General features: G+C 41.5%; 1 protein-coding gene across 2 annotated transcripts in view; it reads left to right on the top strand.

Moving 5' to 3' along the window:
• The window catches only part of Arhgap19 (Rho GTPase activating protein 19), a 44,360-nt gene that overhangs the window by 14,648 nt on the left and 16,942 nt on the right, over positions 1 to 12,770 (top strand). For both annotated transcript variants that reach the window (XM_006990456.4, XM_016008753.3), the window contains exons 2-6: positions 939 to 1,204; positions 4,080 to 4,160; positions 5,552 to 5,761; positions 8,783 to 9,009; positions 10,658 to 10,744. In XM_006990456.4, the coding sequence (XP_006990518.1) occupies positions 939 to 1,204; positions 4,080 to 4,160; positions 5,552 to 5,761; positions 8,783 to 9,009; positions 10,658 to 10,744 (871 nt within the window). The remainder of the gene's footprint in view (positions 1 to 938; positions 1,205 to 4,079; positions 4,161 to 5,551; positions 5,762 to 8,782; positions 9,010 to 10,657; positions 10,745 to 12,770) is intronic.

Raw genomic sequence — 12,770 nt, 5'->3', positions numbered from 1 at the left:
CCGGAAGAGTAGCAAGTGCTCTGAGCCATCTCTCTAGCAACCTAACTGCCTCTAGTCAGGATCTCTTTGTTGTAGGCTGGTCTTCAGCCTCCCAGTCTTCCCTTCAGCCTCTGGAGAATGCTGAGATTGCAGTCACGTGCCACCATGCCCAACAATGTTATTTTTAAAAAGTTTACACATAAAAACATTTCTGACACTTATTGATTGTGTGTGTGTGTGTGTGCATCACAGCATGTATGTGGGGGTCAGAGGACAACTGGTGGGAGTCAGTTCTCTCATGCTGCCATGTGGGAGTCAGAGGTCAAACTCAGGTCATCAGGCTTGGCTGTCTCACTGGCCCAACAAATGAGGTTTTTTTTTTTTTTTTTTTTTTTTTTCCTGTCCTGGAACTCACTCTGTAGACCAGGCTGGCCTTGAACTCGAGATACCCCTGCCTCTGCCTCCCGAGTGCTGAGATTAAAGGCATGCACCACCACTGCTGGCAACAATTGAGTTCTTAAATATGAAGATCAGGGCCTTATAGAGAAAAACCTTTCTGAGCAAGAGTTAGATAACTCATGAGTCAGAGGCATCCAGAATGGAAATGTTTAAAAGGAAAAGTGGGCTTGAGATACAGTAGTACAGTGTCAGAGAGCATTTGACTAGCATGCTCAAAGAGCCACTAACTAAATGAAAAAACAACTAAAGCCTGTCTGTGGGCCTAGGCAAAGCTGGACTAATGTATATCTTTCTGTAGCTGTAAGCCTCTTCCATTTTGTGAATGCTTTTGCGATGAAGAGCAGATTCCAAGGTCAGCTGCTTCTATTAGAGGAAGCAGCCTGTTAGGAACTCTCTGCTGTGTGTAGACTCAGGAACTGCAGAACCCTTGGGGTAGGAAGTAAGAAACACAAAAACAATTCCTCCAAAGAGCCTTTTGTTCACTTTTTTTTTTCTTCCAGTGATGCCATCTGCAATTTTGTCATTTGCAATGATTCTCCCCTTCGAGGTCAGCCTGTTATCTTCAATCCTGACTTTTTTGTGGAGAAACTCCGACATGAGAAACCAGAGGTGTTCACCGAGTTGGTGGTCAGCAACATCACAAGACTTATTGATTTGCCTGGAACTGAGCTGGCTCAGCTGATGGGGGAAGTGGACCTGAAGCTGCCTGGCGGGGCTGGCCCAGCTGCAGGGTTCTTCAGGTCTCTAATGTCTCTCAAGAGGAAGGGTAGGTCTTGTGTCTGTGACCGGCACAGTCTTAGCTGCTGATTGGGCTTTACTCTCTTTTTTTTTTTTTTAAATGTATTTTAAATTTATGCTATCTGTTTTGTGCCTGCTTATTTGTATGTGTGCCAGGTATATGCAGTGCCCATGGTAGCCAGAAGATGGCGTCAGATACCCTGGAAGCGGAGTTACAGGCAGTTGTGAGCTGTCATGCCAGGTCCTCTGCAAGAGTGACAGTATTCTTAACTTGCTGAAGTGGGCTTCTGGGACTGTGCTTTATCCCCTTAACATTTGTACCTTCACTGGGAAGTTGTAATTACCCTAAAGCAGTTTTTGGTCTTTTACCCTCATTTTCATTAGTAGAACTTTAAATAGTAACGATAAAAATTCTGAAACTGTCTAGATGAAGAAATACTTAGACCTGGCATGGTGATGCAATCTTGTAATCCCAGCATTTTGATGGCTGAGGCAAGAGTATCTGAAGTTTGAGGAAACTTGGGCACATCATGAAATGCTGTCAGAGAAAGAGGAAGATGAGGAGGAGGAGAGGAGAGAAGGGAAGTGGAGGTGAAGAAAAGGGAGGAGGGGAGAGGAGAGAAGATAGAAAATATATTCAGTACCTGAGAGAGGATATGGCTAGTTTAGGTAGTTATCAAGGGCATCTTAATTTTCATGCCCTATGAATATTGTACTAAACTAATGTTTTTCAGGTGACCTTCTGTCCTTCCTTCCTTTCTCCTCTCTCTCCCTCTCTCTGCGTTGGTATCTCACTGTTGTTTAGGCTGGTCTCACTAGGCTCAAGCGATCATCATGCCTTAGCCTTTAGAGTAGCTGAGACTGCAGGAACGCACTGCTCTGGTCAGTTAGAATGATACTAGAAAATAAAGTTACACAGCAGGAGAGGACAGTCAAGGAAGCCTGAACAATTTTTTTTTGTTCTACTGAAGATGAACTCATGGCTACATCCATACTAGACAATCTTTTTACCACCAAGCTACATACTTAATCCTGCAAAAAAAAAAAAAAAAAAAAAAAAAAAGACTATAGTTGGGTATGGTGGCACACACCTTTAGTCCCAGCACTCAGGAGGCAGAGTCAGGACTATCTCTGAATTTGAGGTCAGCCTGGTCTACATAGCAAGCTCCAGGATAGCCAGGACTACATAAAGAGATCCTGTCTCAAAAATTAAAAAAAAAAAAAAAAAAAAAAAAGACTATAGTGGTTTGCAAATGTTTTCATTCTATGGACTGCTTTGTTAATTTTTCTAGAAGTAAGTTGTAGCACTGCTCTGTGTGTGTGTATGCATATGTATGTATATATAATTTATTCTTTGAGAATTTCATACGTGTATGCAATTATATTTTGATCCTGTCTGCCTCCTTCCCTCCAACTTCCCCTGGACTCTCCCCAAGTATATCCCCATCTGAGCTTCATATTCTCCTTCCTTCCTTTCTTTCAGTTTGTTTATTTTTAGATAGTATCTCTTATGTCGCCCTGGCTGGCCTGGAACATGCTATGTAGACTAAGGTAGCTTTGAACTCACCAGAGGTCTACCTACCTCTGTTCCTCAGTGTTGAAATGAAAAGTGTGTGCCACCCCCCATCCCCCACAGAGTTTCTCTGTGCAGCTCTGGCTGTCCTGCAACTTACTCTGTAGACCAGAGTGGCCTGGAACTCAGGAGATCTGCCTTCCTCTGCCTTCTGAGTTCTGGGGTTAAAGGCTGCACCACTACTGCCTGGCTTTTTTTCCTTTTTAAAATAACCCACAGAGTGTAAGTTGTGCTGCCTGCATGCACACAGGTATGGGAACATGAGGGATTTCCCAGTGGCTGCACACCCGGAGCAGCCGTCAACTGAAACAGCTCCTCCGCTGGGGTGGGGCATGTAACATTGACTGGCTTGGTCTTGTGCAGGTCTTTTGCAGTTAATCACAGTTGCTGTCGGGTCTTAAGTGTAATGGCTGTTCCATGTTCAGAAGAGAGCGTTTCACCTTGTTCATCTCCATCCCCAGCTCCTACATTTTTTTTTTTTTTTCTTTTTTGGGGAGAATGTTGATATTGATGTTCCATTTAGGGTTGAATACACAATCAGCTATTCAAGGCACTGTGACCATTATGAGTCTACATTAACTGATGCCCTCTTGGAAAAGAAGGCTTTCTGACTCAGGTTGACAGCAGCTCACATCTGTAGCATAAACATTTAAAGTCACTTTGACAGCTTGACAATTTAGCAAAACAGTAGTAGTAGGTTGCTTCTGAAGGCCCAGTGGGCCTCCCCAGCCATGGGCTTTTGACCAGGTTTATAGTACCAGGTATGAATTCCCTCCTGTGGAGCAGGCCTCAAAGCCACTCAGGAAGTGTAGAGCACGATTTCTTTTTAAGGATTTATTTATTTTTAATGTGCATTGGTATTTTGCCTGCATGTATGTTTGTGTGAAGGTATTGGATCCCCTGGAACTGGAGTCACAGACAGAAGTGAGCTGCCATATGGGTGCTGGGAATTGGACCCAGATCTGACAGCATTTTTTCGTGTATTTCTAGTTTTTAGTCTAAATTTTTTTTTTTAACTTTTTGTTTAACAATCTTGTGAAAACATTTAATGAAAATAGAATGCATGAATGCTTTTAAAATCATGGTATTTGGACTGTTGAGAAGGCTCAGCAGGTAAAGATATCCATTGCCAGTCTGATGACCTGAGTTTGAGCCCCAGGACCCACATGGTGGAAGGGAAGAACCATCTTTCATAAGTTGTCCTCTGAACACCACATGTTTGTCATGCCCCTGCCCCCTGACCAAATAAATGTGTGTAGAAAGAATCATTACATTGATGGCCTTGTATTCTTTATGTGATACAGCCCTGTCCTATGATATGTTTTTTCAGAAAAAGGAGTGGTATTTGGATCTCCACTGACAGAGGAAGGCATTGCCCAGATATACCAACTGATTGAATATCTGCACAAAAGTAAGACTACTCAAAGCTTCAGTATTCTGTGTTTAATGAAGAATTGCTAGTTTTCCATTGAGAGTGGCTGATGAGTTAGTAAATGCCAACTACCCATCAACAAAGAAATGAACCACTGATTTTCAGGTGGTAGATTTTAAAAATATATTTCCCTTTGAATTTCATGTCCATTATTGATTTGCTTTGCTTTCAAAGATGTAGATAAATTAGATAATGTCTATGAAATCATAATTACCTCTTAGACAATTCTGGAAGAATTCCTTGTTCCTAAAGAATTAGGGCATTTTTCAAGAAAGCATCGTACTTCCATCTTCAGAGTTCTGTGATTAGCATGCACTCTTCAGTTAATTCTCATTTAGTTTTTAGTAGTCCTGTGGGTTGTGTCATCTAAGAGCTCAGCACAGTCAAGAACTGGTAAAATGTGGAGCTTTTTATATGACTTGACACATTTAAATACCAACCAGATATGCCTCTCTGACTTGCTGGGTGTGCAGGAGGAGCACAACAGAGATTGTGGACTCGCATCTTGAAAGGGTTGGAGGCATCTGGATTTGTGGGTTTTTAAAGAGCTTTTACATTTTTTTTTTTTATTTTGGCAAAAGATAGATTAAAAACATAACCAGCCATCAGGGTTTTAAGATGGAGAGAATCCAGGTTTTCAGCTTGTTTGTGTGATGAGAATACTTGGCTTCCTTCAGCCCAGCTGCTGTGTGGATGTGACGTGCTGGAGGACAGGGATGTGTTGTGCAGTTTGTTGTGAGTCCCATTCATTCCTTTATTGTCACCTGCCTGGCCCTGAAATGGGGGGAATACTCACAGATGGAAACATGGACAAGCGTCTTCCAGATCAAACAACATGTCTATCTGTCTTTTGAGATCTCCTTATGTGAGTTTAGAGCCTAGTTGGATGGGAGCAGCTCATTTGGAATGACCTAAGCTTTTGGGAGTCTCTTAGCTGCAGAGTGATCTGTCAGAGTCACACAATAATGCAGAGAGTCTAGGTTTATTCTTGGCTGAAGGAAACAGTTTATAGGAACCACAAACGCCCATAGATGAACTCAGCTCCTTGAGAGTCTGTGAGGAATAAGGATAAAGGTTTTGAGATTTGTTTTCAAGCTTTTTTTTTTTTTTTTTTTTTTGACTATTTATTGTGTTAAATTCTGTATCCAGTGGTACCTCAGGAGGATGAATGACCTTTGCAGGACCACCTTTCGGTTTGAGTCATCTCTAGGTGCTCAGGGGAGCCACAAAGGTTTTAAGCTTCCCTAGAAATATTGGCAAAACCTCCTTTATAAAGGGTGCTGTGTAAGGTCTTTAAAGAGAAGCCATGTTTATACTACGTACATTAACATGATTCTCCTCTGTTCTCTTCGGCTGTCCATGCTAAGCAGACTTGCGAGTAGAAGGCTTGTTCAGAGTACCAGGCAACAGTGTCCGACAGCAGCTTTTGAGGGATGCTCTCAATAATGGAACCGATATTGACTTGGATTCAGGAGAATTTCACTCAAATGATGTTGCCACGCTACTGAAGATGTTTCTAGGAGAGTTACCAGAGCCTCTGCTTACCCATAAACATTTCCATGTACACCTCAAAATTGCGGGTGAGTATAAGAAGTGAGAAAGAGATGGAAATATTTTTTTAGTTTAGTGAAGTCCTTTGTGAGCTCCTGTTGCTTATTACTCACTGTGGTGCTGATACTGACTCAGACTTCATCATCCTAATGTACTTACAACTCTTGCCTAGTTACGTTTGATTTGATCAGTTACTGTCTTCTTCCTCTTCATCCTTCTCCCTTTGAAACATTTTTTTAAAAATTACAATTATTTTGTGTGTTCATGTACAATGACATGGTATGTATGTGGAGGTCAGAAGACAATTTTTGGGAATCAGTTCTCTTCTACCATGTGGGTCTTGAGGACTGATCTCAGGTCATCAGGCTTGGCAGCAAGCTTCTTTACCTTTTGAGACATCTCATAGACTTTAAATGTTTTCCTTTGAAAAAAATATTTTTTTAAAAGATTTATTTTTATTTTATATGTGTGGGTGTTTTTGTCTGCAAGAGCAACAAGTGCTCTTAACCTCTGAGTCATCTCTAAATCCCCTTAAATGTTTTTGATAAATAAATTTCTTGTTGATTTTTGTATCTCAGATGTAGCCTACCATAGTACTTGGAACATTTCAATTGCTCGATAAAGGTGTGCCTCACATAGGGTTGGGTGTATCACTGGGTTTATACTTCTCAGGTGGTTGCTGGTTCTGTGCTTTTGCCTTGGTTTGGAGGTATTTCCATGCCTAAGTTGAAGTCATCTCTGCCTCTGCAAGCTCTTCTTTTAAAAGCATTATTATTTGCTTATTGAGTAGGCAAATAATACTCAATGGTCATGATGGAAAAGCTTCTCTCCTACCCTATTCCCTAGCACCAGTTCTTCCCAAAGGCAACCAGGGCTGTGATGTCTAATGTAGCCTTCCAGAGGTGTTTTGTACACTGTGTGTGTGTACCTCCTTTTCTCCCTCTGTTTATGTAAAGGCAGAATATTATACACATTGTTCTGTGTTTGCTTTTTCACTTAGTGTATCTTGGAGACTGTTCTATTCTTAGCTCTTAGTTTCCTCATTCTTTGTGTCTGTGTGGTAGGGGATTCATTCTTAAAGTGCACAGCTATTATGCTACAGGAGGCTCTAAGTGCACACAGTGTCAAAATCCATGCCTAGTTTTCCACCCATGGCATTTCCTCTCTCTTCCCACCCCCTTTTCCTCCACCCTTCACCTTCTCTGCCTCCCTGTCTCCTTCCTTTCCTCCCTCTCTTTCTTACTACCCCCTCTGTGAGTCAAATGCTCTTAACCTCTGAGCCATCTCTCCAGCTCTTCAGCTGAGGTTTTTAAAGTCACATTCACTGGTGATTTTAATAGTACAAATGATGATATGTTACTAATATGCATGGAATTTTACAGTTACATTTCAAAGAAATAAAGTTTTAGATCCTTAAAAAAGATTAGAGGCTGCCGCTGCTGGTGGTGGTGGTGGTGGTGCACGTGGTGGTGCACACACCTTTAATCCCAGCACTTGGGAGGCAGAGGCAGGTGGATCTCTGTGAGTTTGAGGATAGCTTGATCTACAGAGCAAGTTCCAGGACAGGCTCCAAAGCTACACAGAGAAACCCTGTCTTGAAACAACGAAAACAACAACAACAACAACAACAAAAAACCCAAGCAAACAAAGAATGAAAACGATGAGAAAGTATAAATGTTATTTTATGTGTTAACATGTAGAGTATTTGCTTTATTTGCCTTCCTGCTGAGCTCCTCATTTGGTACAGTATCTGACATCCTCTCCTGTGCTGTCTGGTGACTCAATGCTCTTGAGAACGTGGGAAGGTGTGGCACCATTGGAGAGGAGTCATCCTGTGCATGATTCCCTCTGACTTACCCTTTAGCCATAACCTATCCAACTAGGGATAGGCTGACACTGTCAGAGGTGCGTGGGGACTTGATTTTAATTCTTTTGAGTAGTGCTGGGACATAATTGTAACTAACTTTTTGAGGCACTGCCCAACTGTTTTCCAAAGTGTTTACACTAGGGCTGGAGAGATGGCTCAGGGGTTAAGAGTACTGGCTGCTCTTCAGAGGACCCTGGTTTGACTCCCAGTATCTGCTTGGTGGCTCACAACAATCTCTCTTTGTAACTCCAGTTCCAGGGGATCTGATGCCTTCTTCTGGCCTCAGTGGGCAGTGCACATACATGGTGCACAGACTTACATGCAGGCAGAAGACCCATATAGATTTAAAAAAAAGACCATTTAACACTCCCACCTGCATAGAAGGTTTAGTGCTCGTGTTTGTATTTGTATTGTTAGTACTTTTGTTCAGCTCATCCTAGTAGGTGTAAAGTAGTATCTTGTGGTTTTCCTGATAGACGATTCAGGCATGCTTAGGCTTTCTGACCCCTCGTATGTCATCTCCCTTCTTTCCTTTCTCTTCCTTTCCCCCTTTTCTTTACATTGACCATGCATTGCTAAATTATGTCACGCTCACAATCCTTCTACCTCAGCCTCCTAAGTAGCTAGAACTATAGGTGTGTGTCATCATGCCTGGCTTGTGTGTGTTATTTTCTTGGAAGGAATATCTATTCAGTGTTTTTTGCTATTTGCTTGTTTTTGTTATTTCTTTGAGATAAGGTGCCACTATTATGTCTCAGGCTGCCTCTCAGCCTTCTGAGTGCTAGGCACACAGGTGTACGTCACCACACTTAACCTACTTAACTCTTTCCCACATCTTAACATTGGATTGTCTTTGGTTATTGAATTAGATTGACATAGTATTTGTTGTGTTTTGCATTTTCTTTCTTGTGCTAGGGCTCATGCTATGCCTGCTAACATGTTCATAGTCACACAGGAAGTACTTTGCAAGGCCCATTGCCTTTTTCATTTTATTTTAGTTTTACAGTGTTGATATTTGAATCTAGGACCTTCCTAAGGTATTAGCAGTTTTGAATTTCCTTTATGATTGATTCTTTTATTCCTTCTCTTTATTTGGTGGGACTAAGTGGAAAATAATAATCAATAATAAGTAGCATTGACTTTTCTTTGGTTTATTCCTTCCTTTTCATTATTATTTTTTAAGATTTGATGCAGTTTGATGATAAAGGAAATAAGACCAGCATACCAGACAAGGAGCGGCAGATTGAGGCCCTGCAGCTGCTTTTCCTCATTCTCCCTCCAGCCAATCGGAACTTGCTGAAGTTACTGCTTGATCTCCTGTATCAAACAGCGAAGAAGCAAGACAAGAATAAGATGTCTGCCCACAACCTTGCCCTTATGTTTGCACCCCATGTCCTGTGGCCCAAAAATGTTAGTATTGAGGGGAAGATCTTCAGGGCTTGGCTTTCTCAGGCTGGGTCCCTCCTGTGGTTGTACATGGTGAGGTTATCAAGGATCCAAGGTTCAGCCTTCATATTTATGAGGTTAGGAGCTGAGGGGCCTGGTCCTGTAACCTCATTGATAAGTCAGTCTCCAGTAACCCTGCATGGCTACTTCTTTCTGGAACATTCTAACTGCTAAAGAAGCTAGAATATTTGTTTTGGCTAGACATTGTGAATCCCATCTTAATAGGAATGTTCCTGTGTAAATCAGGTTGATTTCTGATGATTGAAGGATTAATACAAATTGATTTCTAAAGGTTTAGAATAGAGTAGTGTGATCATGTGACAATGCAGTCTAGCCTGTTCCTACGGTTTTACTCCATATATTCAGTTTCCTTTCATAAAACTAAGTGTGCTTCTTACTGGGGTCATGGCCTCATTACTGGCTTACATTTTCAAATAGTCTGTTAAACAAATGTTTGACCTGAACACATGAAGCTCAGGTTTCTGCTTCTTCACAACACAGGCTTTGATAGGACATGAGATTATGAGTAGTTTATCTGGGTTGGAAACTACAACCCAGATCTGTTACTTGTTTCTTTATACTTTCTGTGTCCAGTGGGCAGGTAGTAGCTGTTACCAGTTACCTCATGAGTTGTTAGAAAAAACAATAGAACAGATTGTTATAGTGACCAGTGGGAGGTTTTTGAGAGTATAAGAAATAAGGAGCTGGCTGGTGGTGGTACATGCCTGTAATCCCAGCACTCAGGAGGCAGAGGTGGGTGGATCTCTGTGTGTTTGAGGCCAGCCTGGTCTATAAAGCAAGTTCCAGGACAGCCAGAGTTTTACACAGAGAAACCAACCAACCAACCAACCAATGAAACAAACAAACGAAGAAATAAGGAAAGGAAAGTTAAGGAGAGAGGTTATATGTAATATTTTATATTAGTAAGTAACAAGTTAAAATTAATGAACTGCTCTGAAAAGCCAGGGGTGGGTTAATGGGAAGCAGATACACCAACAGTTATCTACATCAAGGAGCTCAAGTCTCATGGTGAAGGCTTTTGAATTAGTTCTAGAGGGCTAGGCGGGAAGCCTATCGTCAGAGTATGTGCTGTAGCCTGGGCTTGACCCCTCCCAAACAACCAACTGAGATAAAACCTTCAGTGCTGTGGGAAAGAAACAAGCTGTGGTTATAAAAAGAAGCCTGTGTGGGGCCTTGGGAAGAGCAAACAGATGAAATAACAAGGATGAAGGCATGGCATATAGAGATGCTGAAATGCTTAAGGAGGCAAGAGAAACAAGAGAAGGGATCAATGGCAGTTTGACTGTATTGTAGAAAGATGTCAGCTCTAGTAGTGTTAGACGGTTCTCTGAGCCAGTGTCTTTGATGGCTAGTACAGAATGTGGCTTTTCTGCTGTGTGTGTTTTGAATCCTAGGTTAGATTTTCTGCTTAGATGTCTGTGAGGAGAAGTAGGAAATGAAGAAAGTTTGAGGATTTCCTGGTCACTTTAGGGACACAGGTCTGTGCTATTATGTCATTTCAAGTGGAAACTTGCTAACCCAAAGTGACAGAGTACTGTTGAGCACTTCCCAGTTCTTAATGCCCTTTTTTCCATCTCTTTCCACTGACTAGGTCACTGCTAATGACCTTCAGGAGAATATCACAAAATTAAATACTGGGATGGCTTTTATGATCAAACACTCCCAGAAACTTTTTAAGGTAGGTAAGGGATGGCACTTGGCTAGTAACAGAACAGGGAAGATGGGGACGGAGTAGGATCCTGGATGAGAGGCGTTGTTTGGGATTGTAAAGCATAATGGATGGTGGGAGGGCTAGAAATAGGAGCCAAGTCTTCTCGGTCCTCTGGCTGACTGGCTTCAAGCTGGTGGTCGCCTAGTTTGATCTTGCCTACCTACCACAAAAACCCAGTTTTGTGGTTTGGCAGCCCCTTTTCATGCCATACTGTCTCTTTCAGCCCAAGCAGGCGGTGTTTCTGGGGGATAAGTTTCTCAAGAAGTGTGTATGTCTCGTGTAGATTTCATGGATTTAGTCCGTTACACAAAAGCCACTTGTGCTAATGTTTGAAAGTGAAGTCCTCTACTTTGGTTTTCTGCTGAACAGCTGGGCTGCAGTGTCTTGAGCTTCCTAAAGGCCCTCTGCTTCAGGGAGAGGATCCCAGCTGTCCTGGAGACAGGACCTCTTTAGATTGCACCCCTGACCCACTGCTGATGCCAAGCATTTAGGAATGGCCCTGCAGGCACATCTTGGTCATTAGAGTGTACCTCCTTGATAGGGAATCTTTTGTCCTCTGGAGAGGATAAGAATATCCAAGAGCACCACCTAGTTCTGGTCCCCTCTTTTCTTTTATTTAAAGTAAACTTTATTATTAAAAAGACCCTTGCAAGCCAGGCGTGGTGGCACAGACTTAATCCCAGCACTTAGGAGCCAGAGCAGGCAGATCTCTGAGTTCGAGGCCAGCCTGGTCTACAGAGTGAGTTCCAGGACATCTAGGGCTACATAGAGAATCCCTGTTTCAAAAAAACCAAACCAAACTACAACAACAACAATAAAAAAAACCTTTGCAAATAAATAAAGATGTCATACACCAAAATTAACCCAAAGTCTATACAACTTAATGAACTTATTTACAGTTAGAATTGGTACTTGAAATGGAATCTGTGAAGCTTCATGTTTCATTTTTTCACTCTTGATTGTATTTTATGCCCTTACCAACCACCCAAACCAACAATCCACGACAGAGTTAGAACTAAAAAACAATTCGTTTACATCCTCTTCCATAACTCATGTCTACCACCTGTGTTCAGGCCTTCCTCACTCACTATTAGCCTTTTTCTCTTGTGTTCATGTTATACTGCACCCACATACGCACTTGTTTACATATACATACATTATATACGCCTAGACTCTGCATATGAGAGTACATGTGCTTTATTTCTGAGTGTGACCTTGCTTAATATTATACATTCTAAGTCCATCCATTTTCCTGCCAATTTTTAACCTTATTTTTCTTTAGAGCTAAGTAATAGTCTATTTTTTTTTGTATATATCAAATTTTCACTTCATTCATCTGTTGATAGACAACTAGATCAATTCCAATTCTTTGCTATGGTGATAAGCAGCAATCAACATGGGGTGTAACTGTTGTATGGGGAGGTATGGAGTTCTCTGGGTGTGCATGTCCAGGAGTGAAATAGTTGGGTCATATGGTAGATCTTTTTTTCATATTTTTAGTTTTTGTCTTTTTATTACTGACTGACTTACTCAGCATACTCTTCAAATTTATCCACACAGTAGCATGTGACAGCTTTTCCTTTCTTAAGGCTGTATAGTATTCCATGTGTGTATATTCATGTCCTGCTAATCTATTCATATATGAATAAATATTTAGATTGCTTCTATGGTTAAGCTGTTGTGAGTAATGCTGCTGTGAACATGGATGGTTAAACATTTCTTAAAGCCCTGCCTTTATTCTTTTTATTTTTGATTTTGGTTTTTTGAGGTTTCTCAGAGATCTGCCAGCCTTTGCCCCCTGAGTGTGTGCCACCATTGCTTGGCTTCTGCCTTTATTCTTTTTGGTGTATTTCCTAGATCGTATGGTAATACTTTTTAAGTGTTTTTGAGAAACTGCCACACTGTTTTCCATTTCTCCTAAGAGCAGGGTGGGATCCATGTCCTTAACAGCCCCCTTTTTCCTGATACATTTTCTGATTGTTGTCTTAGTGGA

This window comes from Peromyscus maniculatus, chromosome 1 (genome assembly GCF_049852395.1).
Source record: "Peromyscus maniculatus bairdii isolate BWxNUB_F1_BW_parent chromosome 1, HU_Pman_BW_mat_3.1, whole genome shotgun sequence".
NCBI lineage: Eukaryota > Metazoa > Chordata > Mammalia > Rodentia > Cricetidae > Peromyscus > Peromyscus maniculatus.
Note: the sequence above shows the minus strand (reverse complement) of the source record. Positions and strands in the feature narration are given on the sequence as shown.